This window comes from Macrobrachium nipponense, chromosome 4, assembly GCF_015104395.2.
Source record: "Macrobrachium nipponense isolate FS-2020 chromosome 4, ASM1510439v2, whole genome shotgun sequence".
Lineage (NCBI taxonomy): Eukaryota > Metazoa > Arthropoda > Malacostraca > Decapoda > Palaemonidae > Macrobrachium > Macrobrachium nipponense.
Genome location: NC_061100.1, coordinates 39807341 through 39825789, shown reverse-complemented (window position 1 = coordinate 39825789; position 18449 = coordinate 39807341). Strand labels below are relative to the sequence as shown.

The following is an 18449-nucleotide window of genomic DNA, read 5'->3' as shown; positions in this document are numbered from 1 at the left end:
TTATATATTAAATGTGTGTGTGTATTTTACCGTAGCGTGTGTATGGGAGCACGTAATACAAAACTAAATAGAATTTTTCCCCCTTTAAGCCTAATCATAAACTCCTTTCTTAATGCGTCCATCCGATTTGCTCCGCCTAAGAGGACGGGGATCAGCGTATTGCTGAAAAATTGATCGGTATCGATTATATGAAAGTTGAGTGTGGGGGGAAATGATGGAAAAGCTGTCAGGACTCAATCGTGTCTTCACAGAATGGGTTGCTAAGTGGAAGGTGGTGTCGATGGAATTAGATAGTAGTGATGAAAATGATATGCTGAGAATGAGGTGACTGTGATCAGGATTGATCTTTATTGATCTTTATTACCAATCGTAGTACAAGATAAGCTTTTGCTTGGTAGCTGTAAATTGGCAAGTTTTCTGAGTGACCCCCAAGTGTTGATAGTGGTTTTCTATGTCTCTCTCTCTCTCTCCTCTCCTCTCTCTCTCTCTCTCTATCCCTATATATATATATATATATATATATATATATATATGTGTGTGTGTGTGTGTGTGTGTGTGTGTGTATATTATAAACAGGACAGCAAAAAGACTGGGAATCGTTTCTTCTTTTTTTATTTACAACTACGTTTCGGGAATCCTTTCCCATCTTCAGGGCTATAAATAGAATTATTTTTTTACAATATTAAAAATATGCTTAAATAAGCTAATAATTAAAAGAAATATTTTATCATACTTTTTAATATTGTTTAAAAATAACTCTATTTATAGCCCTGAAGATGGGAAAGGATTCCCGAAACGTAGGTGTAAATAAAAAGAAGAAATTATCTCCAGTCTTCTCACTGTCCTGTTTATTATTAAACTTAAGCTCACCAGAGAGAGAGAGAGAGAGAGAGAGAGAGAGAGAGAGAGAGAGAGAGTAAAATTTCCTTATATTATTGGCATTATAAAAACATCTGAATGCAGCTGGACTTGTGCGCAATGACTGAAGAAACAGTTTTGGGTTTCCTTGAGGGATCCTACTTCATATAAACTTACCTTTAGGTGTGTATGAACTTCAGGATTGTCTTGTGGGGGTCATCATTCAAGACAAATTACTTTTCGCTTGATTTTTCTTGCTAAACCACTGTATTCTGATTTCGATTTCTGGTTCATTTTGAAAATGTGATGTTAATTTATGGAATTAGGAGAAGAGCTAAGTTTTGTGTATATAATCTTTATTTATATGATATACAATATATATATAATATATATATATATATATATATATATATATATATATATATATATATATTTTAGTGGATGCCTTACAATAAGTTACTGATTCGTTTTGATGTACAAATTTTGGATTGGACGTTGCCCAACGTTGAGGATAAAATGTCCGTTTGTATTTTATGGACATTGGTGTTTGGTTTATTATTATTATTATTATTATTATTATTATTATTATTATTATTATTATTATTATTATTATTATTATTATTATTAAAGCCAAGCTGTAACCTGAGGTGAAATAGCAAAATGCTACAAGCGATCTTAATAGCTGAAGATGCCCAGCGCAGTCTTGCAGATTGAGAAGTTAAAAAATAAGCTATGAAAGAGAAACGCCCTAGAGAAACAAATTACGAAGTGAAATAAATTAGGTAAATATTTAGTAAACCGTGAAGTAAAGTGCATGTTAGCCTTAACAGCCTGATAGGAGTTTTTCTTCGATTACGATTAGGTACCGAGGACCAACTCCTGAAAAATGAGAAGAAAATTATCAAGTATCATCTGGGTAAAGTCTGATCTTTCGCAAGTAGCAGTGAGATTTTTTATAGTTTCTCGTGAATTGTGCGACAGACGCTGTCAAGCAAATGCCTGGGTTTATCAATAAGACAAAAATTGAGAAAAAAAAATCAGGCATGATGAGGTTTCGTTTCTTGGTGTGGAATGTAAACTGATTCACAGAACCTCAGATAATGATAAAGTAATGAGAGGAGGAGGGAGAATGAGAATCGTAATGAGAGGAGGAGCGAGAATGAGAATCGTGATGAGAGGAGGAGCGAGAATGAGAACCGTGATATCAAACCGAAGAAGATGGAGATCAGTAGGGGAATCAAGGAAACGTGAAGATGAGGAACAAGAACGTGGTATTTATTCATGAACATCACAAAGCAATCATAACTAAAAGAAAATAGATGAGAAAAATACGAGTGTTTTTCTATTCTCTTCAGGCCTTCATATTCTATTCTCCTCTCCCAAAGGATGGGGTAAATGCTCTTGCAACTTCGCTAAATCCTTCTTAATCTTCCGTTAGTTTTCAGGAGACAGCAGACGAGTATCCTGAGGGAGATTTATGTTGCGGCCTTCTGTACCCCCTGCACCTCGCCACTCCCCCTCCCCTCCCACCTCCCCACTCCCCCTCTCAATTTCCCCTCTCCTCTCCTCCCTTCCCCCTCCCCCCCTCCCTTCCACACACACACACACACACACACCACTACCACTACCACCCCTTTCTTATGCTCTCTCTTTTCCCTCCCCTAGTTGAAATTCCTGTTTTAATTATCACAACGGTATTATCTTTATGACTGAAGCTCGTATTTTAGTCCTTACAGCAATATACCAGTTGAAAATTTTAATCTTCAAAAATTGTCAGAGCGTGTAGTTTTCAGTGTTTTTTTTTCTTCTTTTGCCGAAAGTCTGTGTTTAATAATTACTAGATATATAATCTTAAAAAGTCGTAAGAGAATGCTCTTAATATTCCCTAGCAGTGTTTAACTTTTGTACCTAAATTCCATATTTAGTAATTTCCAGGATTATAATCTTTGACCCCCTAGTGGGATAGTGCCGTCAGTGCACCCCGTGCGGTGCACTGTCGGCATTACTTAAGGGTCTTTGCAGCGTGCCTTCGGCTCCTAGCTGCAACCCCTTTCGTTTCTTTATTGTACCCCGTTTTATATTCTGTTTTTCTTTTTTCATCTTACGCTCCACCTTCTCCTAACATTTGATTCATAGTGCAACTTCGTGGTTTTTCTCCTGTTATACCTTTGTGACCTTTTACTTTCAATTTCCGTTTCATCGCTGAAGGACCTCATAGGTCCCATTGCTTGGCCTTTGGCCTAAATTCTATATTCAATCAATCTTTGAGTGTTAAGACAGAATGTAACCCATAGTAGTTCTAAGCTTTTGTACATTGTCGTTTTGAACTGAAATCGCAACATTATGTTGAAGCACTGTGAGAGAATGAAAGTTAGTATTCCACAGTAGTCTTCTGTATTGGTACTAACTTTCCATTTTTAATGATTTCCAGGAAAAGATCGTTAAACGTGTTATACAATGAACTTAGTTACGCCATAGTAGTTTACACCGCTTTTACTGAAATGTCGTGTCTGATTAGCAGAAGTATAATCCTTGATCGTCACAACAGAGTGGAATTATGTATTCCCCAGAAGTTGACAGCCTTTGTACCGATATATTCCTCAGTGGACAGCTTTTATATCGATATATTCCTCAGTGGACAGTTTTTGTACCGATATATTCCTCAGTGGACAGCTTTTGTACCGATATATTCCTCAGTGAACAGCTTTTGTATCGATATCTTCCAATCTGATGATTTCCAGAGATGTAATCATTGCGACAGGATGGACGTCAGTGATTCCAAATAACTTGCAGCTCTGGTTTCGAAATTTGTTATTTAATCATTACCGGAAACAAATTTTGAGCATTGTGTCAAAAGAGGTGTGAATAGTCGCTAGAAGTTTTCAGCTTTATCATTTTTATCGTTTTATCTCGTGTATCTAGATTGTGTCTTGTACAGTATTCACTTTGTATATGGCCCTGAGCCGAATTATTATTATTAGTGTTATTTATTATTATTATTATTATTATATATCGAAATCTCACATGCGATAATTTTCAGAAATGTAATCCTTGAGCGCTATAGTAATATGGACTTGGCTTTTCCTTAGTATTGTAAGTTTTTTTTACGAAATTCCATATTTAATCATTAACCAGAAACGTACTTTAATCTATTCCTTAATTGTTTCATTATTTACTCTGTAACTATTTATTTATAATTTTCAGTAATGTAATCTTAGACAGTTGTTGTATATCTTCCTCCTTCCACTTTGAATTTTTCTACAGAAATTCTGTAATTTCTTAATTAATAACATAATCGGTAACAGGTAGTTAATGAGACATCAAATTATCCTTCAGTACAACCCTTGTCTAATTAATTCCGTAATTAGTTTTAGACAGTAATATAATCATTTGAATATATTAATTTATTTCCCCTGTTAATCCCATCTCATTTCATTGGATTTTTGTATTTCATTATTTTCATTTACATTCGTTTCATTATAAGTTTCTAATTCATTCGTTCTATTTCAATGTAATCTTCGATTATTTAAATTTAAAACCTTTATTTATTCTTTATTATTAGTTTCTAAGGCAATCGATCTTTTCTTATTGGAGTCTGTAGCTTGCTTATTGCTCATGATATAATCCTTAAAATTGCCAAGAAAAGGAAGAGATCAGTTCACCAGTTGTCCTGCCTTTTCTTTGAAAAATTGTCTTATGATTCCAGACAGTTTAATTTTCGAAAATGTTGACGGAAAGCTATAATTACGTCCCCAGTAGTCATTGTATACTCAAATCCCATATTGTATTTCATATCCTAAAACAATTTTCATTTCATTTTAATTATTTACTTACTTTTATATATTAGATATGTTTAGAAATTTAATCTGTTTTTCCTTTTCTAATAACTGGTCTTTTCTTCATGTATTTCCTATTACCAGATGAACACCACATTCTTTGGTAGCTTGAATTTCAAATCAATAGCCCCTGTGGGTTTGTTCCATATGAATAGGATTCATCTTGTGAATAATAATAATAATAATAATAATAATAATAATAATAATAATAATAATAATAATAATAATAATAATAATAATAATAATAATGGAGAAACAAATCCACAGTTATGTAAATGTACATATATTTAAATTTAAAAACAGCAAGGATAGCTTTCGGGAGTCTGTTCCTTGCTGTTTTTAAATTTTAAATTTAAATATATATACATTTACAAAACTGAGGATTTGTTTCTCCATTTGAAGACTCGTGCTACTGTTAGGATTTTTTTAATAATAATAATAATAATAATAATAATAATAATAATAATAATAATAATAATAATAATAATAATGAGACATTGAACAGTTGACACACTTAATCATTCCTTAATAGTACCAAGGCATTGGAGTACTGTCTTTGTAAACAACTATTTTATGATGAATCAAGATGTACATCTCTGGATATCCAGGTGTGTATGTACCATACCTAATGTGCCCTTAGCTGTCCCTGAGAGCGCTGTACCTGCCAGTATCTGCGAGTTTCATTTCATGGTTCTGTGGTTTACCGCAGATTTGGGTAATCTCGTTTTGTTTGTTTTGTTTGTTTGTAGGGTGTTTTGACGTTGCATGGAACCAGTGGTTATTGAGCAACGGGTCCAACGGCTTTACGTGACTTCCGAACCACGTCGAGAGTGAACCTCTATCACCAGAAATATACATCTCTGACCCCCTCAATGGCATGGCCAAGACCAAACCGATCATGCCACTGAGGCGCTCAATCTCGTTTTGCAAACTTGTATTGAAGATTACTACTATTATTCTTTTTTATTTATAATAGGAACATTTTTCTCGAATATTATAAAATTCTTTTGAATTTCACAATCAAGGTTCCACAGAATATAAAGTTATATGCATTCATTGCGTCATATCAAATATCAAATGAAATACATTAAAAGTATATCTTTTCCGTATTTCCTGACGCCTTATAGTCTTCCATCTTCTTAGAGGCGGTTTTACCACTATCTTCGGGTATTTCGTCCACGGTTTTAATCCTTCCTTTCGTTATTCCTAATCTGCGTAGAAAACGGTTTTAAGTTTTCTCTGTCATAGTTTTCATCGGTAATAACACCTAATACATTTTAAAAATGTTAATTGCATGCATGCATTAATATTTTGATCGCTTGTGTTACGGTATATCTGGGAGTATATAAATACACACACACACACAACACACACGCACACACACACACACACACACATATATATATATATATATATATATATATATATATATATATATATATGTGTGTGTGTGTGTGTGTGTGTGTGTGTGTGTGTGTGAGTGTGAGTGTATTAGTCTGGCCTGGGTTGAATAAAGAAATTAGTTTGGTAATCTCATCTGGTTTGAGCTTCTTTTTATGATCTGGTTGTCTTGAACCTTGAGTAAAATCTGCGTAAGTTATAGTAATCATAATTATCCATTTGTCCTGTAAAATCAAATTTACTCTAACGTGTTTGGTAACTAACTCAAAAAGTTAGCAATATTCATCTGGACCCATTAATAACGAAACTCTGCCAATTTTTTTTAGAAGAATACAACATCAAGGAGCCTTAATATAAACGTAATATAAACTCATCAAAAAGGTCGACCGGCTTCGTAGCCCGTCGAGATGTTTACGTGGTAAACATGGGAACATACTTTGCCTGGAGGATCCAGAAAAATGGGATCTCCATAATATCATATGTATTATTCATATGTTTAGAGAGGAGGTCCTACTGCTGCCTCTCACCCGTGCTTTTTTTTTTCTTTATTTTTAGGATATTAAAGGTTTATTCATAATGAAGTTTCTATGACGTCATGTGTCTCGCTATCATGGGGGTTGCTGCAGTCTGGGAAGGATGTAGATTTTTCTTAATCTCTTAAGGTGTCATCCATCCTTTATGTTTCAGGGAAATGTTTTGTTGTTATTAAGATACATTATGATTTTAAAATTGCGAACTATAAATCTTTTCTTCCATGTTTAATATTCACTTTGTTAACAATTTTTCATTAAGGTGTCTTAAAATTTTACAAACTTCAATATTATTATAACATTCGAACCTCGTCTTTTTAGTATTGCAATATAAATGGAATTTTGTTTTCGCGTATCAAAGATTTGTGTGATTTTATGTCATAATTATCATCATCGCTTTCCAGTGCTTTAGCTTCCACAATTCTCCACCCATCTCCAGCAGCCTTCATTCTCTCTGTTTTCGTCCAAGTAGGTCTGATTTTTCCAACTCTTCTGGTTTCTAGGACACTGTCAGCCATTGCAAAATGACCTGAACCCTGCTCTGCCACTCATAAATGACTTTTAAGCCTTTAAATACTTCAGAAATTTTCTTCTGAAGGAAATTATAGGAACTTGCATGATAAAGTGTTATGCTAAAACGTAGCTTATAAAATCTTGTTTGGCTTTTTAGCTGAATTAGACGTGCTACACATCGGGTACTGTACCCACTGACGTTGCATACTGAAGTGTTAGTAAAGTAGCTTTCTAATAATCTGATGGGTAACATAGCACGATCATAGCTAACTTTAACTTTAAATGAAATAAAAAAAAAACTACTGAGGCTAAAGGGCTGCAATTTGATATTTTTGATGATTGGAGGGTGGGTGATCAACATCCCAATTTGCAGGCCTCTAAAGTCTGAGTAGTTTTTAAGGCCTGTGGACGGCCAGACAAATATCCATCTCGACAGATTTCTTTTAGAAAAAACTGAAATGTATTCCGCAAAGCGACTTCAAGATGTCTTCCCGTAAATGAAGTATTATTCATTGTCACAAGAGAGAGACAAACCAAACAACAAACCAACACTGAAATCTATAAAGCCTTCAGTACGAAAGTCAATGGAGCTCCGAACGAAAAGCAGAAATCAGTGAGGCACGTAGTTGTTATACATATTATAAAATAAAAAGAGGGGAAAATATATTGCATGGCAGAATTTAAACATTTTAAAAGAAAAAGAATGGAAAATATATTGCATGGCAGGGCCATAGACGAATTACTAGGGGAACAAAGACCCGTAAAATGGATAATGCAATATTTGAAGGAATTAGGAAATTACCGCCCGTTTTCATAAAACTTTTTAGGAAAAATTGTAGATCGGAGATTTTAAAACAATTTTGGAATAGCAGTCTATATCCTTGTCGCTCAAATAAATCGATAGACGATTCTTAAAAGAATTAGGAATTCATCCTCAAGTTAGGATCAAACTGAGAAATAATTTGACACGAAAAATCTTCTGATCTAAATAGCACCGAATGACCTTGTTGCCACGGTGCTAGATCTTAAGCCCGAATTCAATAATCTAATGCAATTCAACCACTTTTATCAAAGAAAATGACCATTGTTAATTTCGAAATGCTTAAGAGTAAAAGGGGAAAAAAAGAAAAAAGAAAAAGATAGAGATATTACAGTACTACCCATTGTTTTAACAAACCATTTTCACGAGCAATGAACGTGGGACGTCACCCCGTAGCGAATAGGGTTCAAAATAACATCAACTGTTTACTTTGTAAAGTGTTTTTTAGACTCTCTCTCTCTCTCTCTCTCTCTCTCTCTCTCTCTCTCTCTCTCTCTCTCTCTCTCTCTCGTTTTATGTTTGTATGTGTAAATGTGATTGAGAATTTGAATGTGGAAATGTGTGATAGCGCATGAGTGGATACTTCTTTTACGAAAAAATTACACATGACTTCTAGTCACTGTTGAGATTGAATAATCTCAAGAATGCTAATATATATATATATATATATATATATATATATATATATATATATATATATATATATATATATATGTCTGTGTGTGTGTTATTCATATATATGTATATATATATATATATATATATATATATATATATATATATATTATATATATATATAGATATATGTGTGTGTGTGTGTGTGTGTGTGTGTTATTTATATATATGTATGTAATGTGAATTATGTAGATATATACGTAGATAAATGTTGTTATAAACCAAGCCGCCTAAATGGAGAAGCCAAGTTCCACAATCTCAAGACCCCAGTAGAGAAACAGTATAGTAGATAATGCAGTTGAGAAATAAAGAAAAGAATGTGAAAAATAAATAAAGTTCATAACATGAGATCTATATTGTGTGACTGCAATTGTAATTAAAACAAGTGGAAAGAGGGAAGTGAGAGGAGCATATAGGGGAAAAATGATTGAAGTGTGGGCTCGAGTTAGGAGACGGTGAAGTCAATAAGTTTATAAAATTCCTTGATGAGGTCTCAGTGTCACCGGAGAATTTATGTGCATATAGGAAGGTAGGAGAATGGACTAAAAACAAATAGTGTGAAGATGAAGTTACAAGTGTTTAAAAAAAAGTATTATGTGTAATTGCATGACACACTAGAACATCATGTATAACTATTCAAGAGTATGGATAGTCAAGAAACAAGTGAGAAAGAAGAAGAAAAATAAAATAAAATATAGGGTGAACTTGAAAAAGAGTTTAAGAGCGAATAATTTCTTTTACAGTGGAGTGAATGCAGAGAGAGGTTAATTTATAAATGGATCGTACAATAAAAGATGCGAAGAGATAGGTGCTGTCTGAAGTGAGTACTGTCCTTTGTCAGTAGAATATGCATTTTTGAAGGATGTTGACTTTGGAAGCTTGAAAAGAGGCTAAGCTGAATATGATGGAGTTGACAAGGTTACAGTAGGTTTGAGAATATTTTTGGGAGTGACCCGTGAGGAATCATTGGTAAGTAAAATAATTAAGGATAGAAAGACACCAAGAATTGAAAGCATTAGTAGAAGTGAGATGAATTGGTACAATGGTGATGGTATGATTGAGTGACTGCCCACGGTTTGTACGGTATATCTGGATGAGGGAAAAGTTCTGGAAATATGGGGGAGAAGATTAATTGTTTCACTGTAAACAAGGTGAAGTTGACAGAGGAGACTGCCAAAATTATAAGGATTTACCGTAAGAAGATCGGTTTTGTTGAAAAAAAAAAATGACTAGACAAGACAAGTTTCAACTCTAGTTGGAAGTAAAGAATGAACTGTGAAAGAGAAATAACAAAGAAAACAATTAAGATGAATAACTAAAATGAATTAAGATATAATCCTCATCTCACCTGCAACTCATCATATCACCCTATCTACAGATTTCTCGTTAGTGTGTTGTTGGTCTTGAATACTCTAAGGACAATATCAAAGATGCAATTTCTCACTTTCCTTTCTTTCCTAGACGCTCCGACATATTGTGTGCTATGCTATCGGCTATTACAGAACATGTTCTCATGTCTTGCTCTTTAAAATTATTCAGCTACTTTGCAAGTAATAGAATTCTTATGTTTTCACATTACATGTCTACAGATGCCTCACCTGACGATCTTTGCACAACACCCATAGCTTGTCATTGCTGCTTGAAGGCTTTGAACGTTTTATTCTGTCGTTATGGTCAGTACTCACAGAATCTAACAATAGTGAAACTGAATTTCAGTGGTATTCACAGTTCCATCTATTGCTTGCGCCTACTCTATTAGCTAAAAATCCGAATGCGAAATCTACTTTGCTTTTTGTCTCAATTTTAAATCAGGTTTGCAAATCACGCTATCATATATGTGTGTACATATATATATATATATATATATATATATATATATATATATATATATATATACATATATATATATATATGTGTGTGTGTGTGTGTGTGTGTAGTTTATGAGATAGTGTGATTTGTAAACTTAATTTCAAATTGAGACAAAAATCAGAGTTGATTTCGCATTCGGACACACACAATATACACACACACTCGCACATATATTATATTGATTGTTCAAATTGTGACATCAGTGCTGTCTTGACTGCCGTTATTTGTGTTCTAATTGTAGTCATAAAATCTTTCGGGCTTTAGACTCAGCTACGAATGAATTAAAATGTTAAGAGTAAAATTTCCTTTTTGTGCTAAACAACGTGAATTGTTTCATATTCAGGTGTAAAAAAAATTGCTAGTAGAAAAATGAAGATTTTTAAATCTTGTCACGCAAATTGAAGTGCAAATTGACAAAACCGATCAGAATAGGTTTCGTCGGTTTTGCCCTGAACAAAGATCAAGAGGTACCAGTATATGATGAGTTGATTCAAATAGCAAATGAAACAAAAAGAAAGTAATAGACAGGAAAGTGGAAACTTTTAAGTTATAAAGAAAGCCTGGTGGTGTTTATTGTGATTCTAAAGAATTAAGCAAACTATGTGGGAATAGTACAAGTAGAGAAACTAAGAGTCGTAGGTGATTAATGAAGTTTAACTGTAGATTTGATACCTCGCAGCAGATTGCACAACTAACTGTCTTTTTTTCATTTATTTTCCAGAAACGTTGGAGGAGCTGGATTTAATCCAATCCATAGATGTTCCCTTTTCGGATCCTTTGACGCAGTACTTCGTCACGGGGTTTGATGGGTTCCCCGCATTCGGGTTCCGCCTAGGGGCGAACATCAAGCAGCCCTACCGGCTATTTCTGCCCGAGAGGTTCTACAGGGTTTTCTCGGTAAGTTCTTAATGAGTTTCATCGTAGGAATTATCGTTATTATCCTCATTTTCTTATCCTTTATATTTTCAGTATCTTCAATCCCTGGTGGATATCATTAATTGCAATTTGTTTAATATTCCGTTACGCGGCGGTAAAGGAGGATATTTCATTGTCATTTAAAGAAACAGTTAAATCTTCACTTGAAACTTTTTATCGAGTTTGAATAAATACACTTGGATGAATCAAATCAGATACTCCTAATTTTTAGGTTTAAAATCTCCTTTCATGTTTACACTTAAATCTGTTATTGCGAATTACTCGCTCAATGAAGTGTCCAGTTCATCGAGTTCGCTCCATGTACATTTTATACTAAAAGGTCGGGAATTAACACAATAATGAAACCAAAATATATATATATATATATATATATATATATATATATAATATATATATGTGTGTGTGTGTGTGTGTGTGTGTGTGTGTGTGTGTGTGTGTGTGATGTGTGTGTGTTTGGAGTTATAATCGCAATGACACCAGATTTATACGTGCAACTTTGCCACAGGGAAATTGAAAAACGGTATAATTTGTGACCTATTCTGTCTTGATATTTAAAGCATTTTCAGAGGACTGATACATAGTGCTAGAAGTTTACCATGCATATACGTATGCTAGAGGGATGGTACAAAACAACAAACAGACCGCTGTCAATCAAACATTCAAATCTTTATCTTCCCCAAGTTTCCATTCATTTCCAGTTTGCCTTCTCATAGTTCTCCTGGTATGTCTGGGTCTTTCAAGTCTTCTGGTGCCCATAGAGTGCCCAGGTGGCCACACTATTCTCCCAGGTGCTATGCAAAAAACAGGTTCATGCTCTCTCCTCTCTTCCTTTTCTCCTCAATTCATCTGCATTTGGCACTTACTTAATTTCCCTTATTGTTTCTTTGTAACGTGTATGTATGTATGTATGTATGTGTATGTATATGTATATATGCATATGCATATATATTATATATATTTTATATGTGTATATATATAATGTATGTGTATATGCATGTATTTTATAAAACCACGGGTACAGAACTATCCTCTCGCCCAACCAAAGCTTCATAAGAAAAAAAAACGCTCATTTTTATTTATGAAGTATAAGAAATAATCAGGTCTGCTGTGCTGTCTAAACGATGTTGTAAAAAAGATAATGATTAATGATGATTAATGTAAACCGTTCTGATTAAATTCTCTTTTTCGATTTCTCAGTTGTTTTCAACCCTCCGTCTCTTTAATGTATTTCGTGAGTTACGATTTTCTGAACTTCATGTCACTTCGTCTTGAAATGAAAGAGTTGTTAATTTTTTTAATTTCTTTTGAAGGTTGCACAAGATGTAGTGTGCGGATTTTGGATAAAATTTGAGCAAAGGTCGGCTTGTGACCCATAACTTGATTAGATTATGGGATGGGAGAGAGAGAGAGAGAGAGAGAGAGAGAGAGAGAGAGAGAGTAATGTATATTTTGCGAACAGAGATTTTCCAACGGTTGGATTAATCTGCCTTGGTGCTGTTGTGTCGTGTTCCTTTTGTCCTCGTTGCGACGCCAGTAAGAACTAACAAGTCAGTCAGTCAGTCCTTTTGTTCAGAGAATTACCACGTTTTGCCGAGACTTAACGCATTTATATTATCTTTTTTTTTTATTATTTTTGCTTGTTTGTTTGTTGAATCAATCACCAAATTATTGTAGTTTTCTTTAGAACAGTCACGCTGTTATTCATGTGGATGCAGGTGCTTTTGGATTCAATGGAGTCTTTGTTAGTTATAAGTGCCATATATTTCGGCTGTAATTGCTACATTAGTACATTAGTAGTTTATATAGGCCCATGTGATTTTATTGATTGTTTTATATTGTGTGCTTTTGTTTTTATATATACTCTGCAGTTTTTGTTTGGTATTCTGCGGGAACAGTCTTTCTGAAGTATTGCTAACTAGGTTAAACAAATTATGCATACTTTAAAGAATTATTTTATTGAAATACTTTATTGTGATTATAGAAAAAAAGTCAATTATAGTTTAGTGATCTCCAGTACGTAGAGTCGTTTTGGTATGGTTATCACTATGTGTTTTACGCATGTAAGTCCGCTGACCCTTGATAAGATTAGTACCATATATGTGTGTGGCCCCCGGAGAGGTATGGAGCTTGCTCCTTAATCACCTGGATCGCCCAGACGTATAAAATTAAGGGTGTGTGATTCCACCCCCAGATTTCCTACCTTAACCGGCGCACGCTCTTTTTTGTAATCGTCCAGATACATTTCAGTCTTACAGATTATGCATATGATAGGTATAGATCAGTGATTCCAGACCTTTATACCTTCAAGGAACCCCCGAAATAATTTTTCATATCCTAAGGAACCTTGATCTACAGGCTATATATATATATATATATATATATATATATATATATATATATATATATATATATATATATATATATATCTACTACTACTATTCGAGCTTTGTAAATTCAGATCAGCGTCTTTTGCAAAAATACATATTTATTTCAAGACTTCTTGCGGAACCCCTGATTATGGAATGAGGAACCCCCTATTATTATTATTATATTATTATTATTATTATTATTATTATTATTATTATTATTAATTGTTGTTGTTGTTGTTGTTGTTGTTGTTGTTGTTGTTGTTGTTAAGAAATTCCCTTCTCTTGCTTGCTATCGGCGTGTTCATAAACTTTGAAAATGTAATTTCATTGTCAGTATGTTTTGAGTTGTTTACAAACTAAATAGATAAATAAATAAAATAAAAAATAAACCCATCAGTGAAAGCTGGACGAAACTCTAGCCTGTATTCGCAAGCAATGTTGTTATTTTTAAGGAGATCTTTTAATGGCTTTAGCAACAGCTGCATAAGCAAACTCTCAGGGATCGTCGGTCATCTACGTTTCTTATAGTTTGTGAACTAAAGATAATTGTTTTCTAATTTTTATTAATAGTCTATGGACATGTCTCGTGCAGTTGTAACAACATAAATTTTTTAATTTAGTTTTTACAATATTGAATGATATATAAATTTTTTAAGCTTACTTTTATGAATATGAAAACCTTTTAGCAGCCACCAAATCAGTCCCTCGAGTGAACAAGATTTTAATGGTTTCCAAGAAAAAAAAAATAAATATCTCTACTTGATGAAGTTATGTAATTCGTCAGCAGTTGACTCTGAGGCGCATAGTCAAATGCTGACGAATTAAATCAGTTCATTACATAGAAATACCTATTTTTTTAAACCGCATAATATTCCATAACATTAATTTTCAATCTACTTTGTCTTATCATAGGACATTAGTTTTTACGATTCAATATTAAGACACTCGTTGAATACCCATGGATGCATTTAATAGCTTAAATTACAGTGACGTGTTAGCTTTGTCTAACTCTTTTTCTCTTTTTACACTCAAGTATATAATATATATATATATATATATATATATATATATATATATACTTGAGTGTAAAAACAAGAGAAAAAGAGTTAGACATAGCTAACATGTCCCCGTAATTTAAGCTACTAAATGCATCCATGGGGTATTCTACGAGTGTCTTAATATTGAATCGTAAAAACTAATGTCCTATGATAAAGACAAAGTAAGATTGAAAAATTAATGTTATGGAATATTATGCGGTTTAAAAAAATAGGTATTTCTATGTGAATTGAACTGATTTAATTCGTCACCAGCATTTGACTATCCGCCTCAGAGTCAACTGCTGACGAATTACATAACTTCATCAAGTAGAGATACTTAGTTTTTTTTTTTTTCTTGGAAACCATAAAAATCTTGTTCACTCGAGGGGACTGATTTGGTGGCTGCTAAAAGGTTTTCATATTCATAAAGTAAGCTTAAAAAAATTTATATATATATATTAAGAAAATATATAATATATATATATATATATATGTGTGTGTGTGTGTGTGTGTGTGTGGTGTGTGTACATATAAAGGTATGTAGTTAATAATGTGTTCCTTTGAGAGGAAGAGAGTGAAACCGGAGGGCTGGTGAAATGAACGAGTCTTGTAACCTTTTAGGAAACGTTTACTAATCTGTCTTTTAATGAACAAGATGTATAGGAACGAAAGGAAAAATAAGGCAGGGAGATGAAATTGCAAGGTTAAATTCGAAGATTGTTTCCTAATCTTTGGCATTTTCTCTGCGTTCACGTTTTACCCTAATTCTCACTCCTCCCTACAAACATCCTACTCTTTTCCTTCTCCTTTTTCGTGCCACGAACAATCCTGAGCAGAGTCACTCTTCCCATCCGTCTTGGTTAAAAAAGATATTACTGACAGACTGCCTGAAGTTTTCTGTTTGTGATTGATCAATTATTTTGGCCGATGCGACACCTGATGAGGAAAGACCAAAGCATTTTTTTTTCTTTTTTTAAATATAAAGATGAAAAATTTCTCAGGCGAACATTTTGCTAAAGTTAATCGATGAGCAAAGTTTACAGATAACAACAAGAAACGTTCTCTCTCTCTCTCTCTCCACTCTCATCTCTCCTCCTCTTCTCTCTCTCTCTCTCTCCTCTCTCCTCTCCTGCTCTCTATCCCCTCTTCGTCATCTTTTGTTTTTGCTGCAGATTCCTTTCGCGATTCTCAAGAAGATCTCTCTCGCTTTCTCTCTTGTCCGATACTTCTGCAAGTCTGAAGACAGCCATTGTTCTTGATCACAATGGAGTCGTTTGATTGATCACCTTCATTATAATTAGAGATTACTCGACCAGTTCAGTCATGAAGAGATAATAGATGTATTTTTCAGCCTCGACAATAAAACAATGTCTTAGGATCGAAATCTATAATAGAAATTAAAAGATTAGGTCTACTTTACTATGGAATATTAGTGAATCCGTGATTGGAAGAAACCCGAGTCCTCAGCGTTGAACGATCTGACATGTTGCTTTCGTTCAGATGATTAGTAAAGTTTTAAGCAGATGCAAAAAGAATTATACATAAAAGGAAGATTTATCCCATTTCCTTGATTAAGAGAGGGATACGTACTTTGATCGATTGAACTCCTCAGTAGTTAGTCGAATTTGATAGGTTTTAACTGGCGCTAGTTATGTAAAAACCAGCTTCATTCTTCCCAAAATACAAATCAAGAATCGGGAGAACAGTTCATTTTGAAGCCATTACTTCCTGGGGTAAAAGAACATAAATATACACATTTTTATAGTTGGTTGGAATGTTGGGGTGTAGGCTGGGGTCTTATAGCTCACTCTCTCTATCTCTCTCCCTCATATGTATTTATATATATACATATATATACTGTACATATTATGTAGGATTGATAAATTATGTGCTGTATAAATACATAGATATATATTAATATGTGTATAGTATATATTATATATCTCTATATATAGATATATATCTTATATAATATATATGTATAATTGAATCACGAAAATTTGGAACGTGATGAATATATAAATAAAGGTAGAAACCACTTTCCTTCGTGGCTTCTACCTTTATATATACTATATATATATATATATATATATATATATATATATATATATTATATATATTATAATATATAATGTGTGTGTAGGGCGTATGTATGTATATACGTATATTATAAATATATATTAATTATGTATATATAAAATGTGACTGGTATGATGTATAACTATATAAGTTCAGGAGACAATTGTAAGTCCTGAATAGAGCCATGTTGACCACAGAATAGCGGCTCTGAAGAGGCAACTACAAGCCCATCATAAAAGGGCCAAATATCAGGATTTTGTGGATGTATATGACAACTGAACCTTTTAGAATTAATGGAGAGGAGGGTAATTATGGGAGCCTATTAGTTGTAGTAGCTGAGAGCAAAACACTGCAGTAGCCAGTTTTGATTTTCCAGGTTTCGACAGAGTTTGTTCATCCCACTGCATGCCTTTATTACTCACTGGATCCAGAGGGGAAGTCTTCTAAGGTTCATCCCATTGGATGCCTTTAGGACTCATTGGAGTCAGAGGGGGAGTCTTCTAAGGTTCATCCACTGCATGCCTTTAGGACTCACTGGAGCCAGAGGGGAATTTTTCTAATGTTCACCCCACTGCATGCCTTTAGGACTCGCTGGAGCCAAAGAGGAAGTCTTCTAAGGTTCATCCACTGCATGCCTTTAGGACTCACTGGAGCCAAAGAGGAAGTCTTCTAAGGTTCATCCCACTGCATGCCTATAGGACTCATTGGAGCTAGAGGGGAAGTCTTCTAAGGTTCATCCACTGCATGCCTTTAGGACTCACTGGAGCCAGAGGGGAAGTCTCCTAAGGTTCATCCACTGCATGCCTTTAGGACTCATTGGAGCCGGAGGGGAAGTCTTCTAAGGTTCATCACTGCATGCCTTTAGGACTTACTGGAGCCAGAGGGGAATTCTCTAATGTTCATCCCACTGCATGCCTTTGGGAATCACTGGAGCCAGAGAGGAAGTGTTCTAAGGTTCATCCCACTGCATGCCTTTGGGAATCACTGGAGCCAGAGGGGAAGTGTTCTAAGGTTCATCCCACTGCATGCCTTTAGGACTCACTGGAGCCAAAGGGGAAGTCTTCTATGGTTTCATGGCAGTGTGCCAATTTTGGTTTCTATCCCTGTTGCTTTATTAATTTTCACTATTGGTTTTAATAGCAAAGTTTGCCTGAAAGGCTGCTCTATCAATTTAAGTACTGTAGTTTCCTTGTAAAATTGCCCTGATGATAGGAATGAGTTAATGGCCGAAACGTCTGCTGGCATGAGGATTTAATAAATGGAGCAGAAAAGGAACCATATTCCTCCAGGTATTTTACCTTAAAGATAAGACAAAGTACAGTGGATTGGAAAGTATTGCAGCCCCACATTTCCAGTTTACTATATCAGAGTCAGTTTCCAGTAGTGAAGGTTAATTGATGCCTAAGCATCAGTGTCTCTAAAAAAAGAACTGCTATTTTATTAACATTATATTTGATGTTATCGACAGAAATCTTCTTTTAAACTTGAGTGATTTGTCTTAAATAATGAAGCTTGACTATGATAAT

At 34.2% G+C, this 18449-nt stretch overlaps 1 protein-coding gene across 11 annotated transcripts in view; it reads left to right on the top strand.

The window, feature by feature from the left end:
• LOC135210876 (collagen alpha-1(I) chain-like) overlaps window positions 1-18449 on the top strand; it is an 891724-nt gene that overhangs the window by 523121 nt on the left and 350154 nt on the right. For all 11 annotated transcript variants that reach the window (XM_064243791.1, XM_064243789.1, XM_064243790.1 and 8 more), the window contains one exon: window positions 11224-11399. In XM_064243791.1, coding sequence (XP_064099861.1) covers window positions 11224-11399 — 176 coding nt within the window. The remainder of the gene's footprint in view (window positions 1-11223; window positions 11400-18449) is intronic.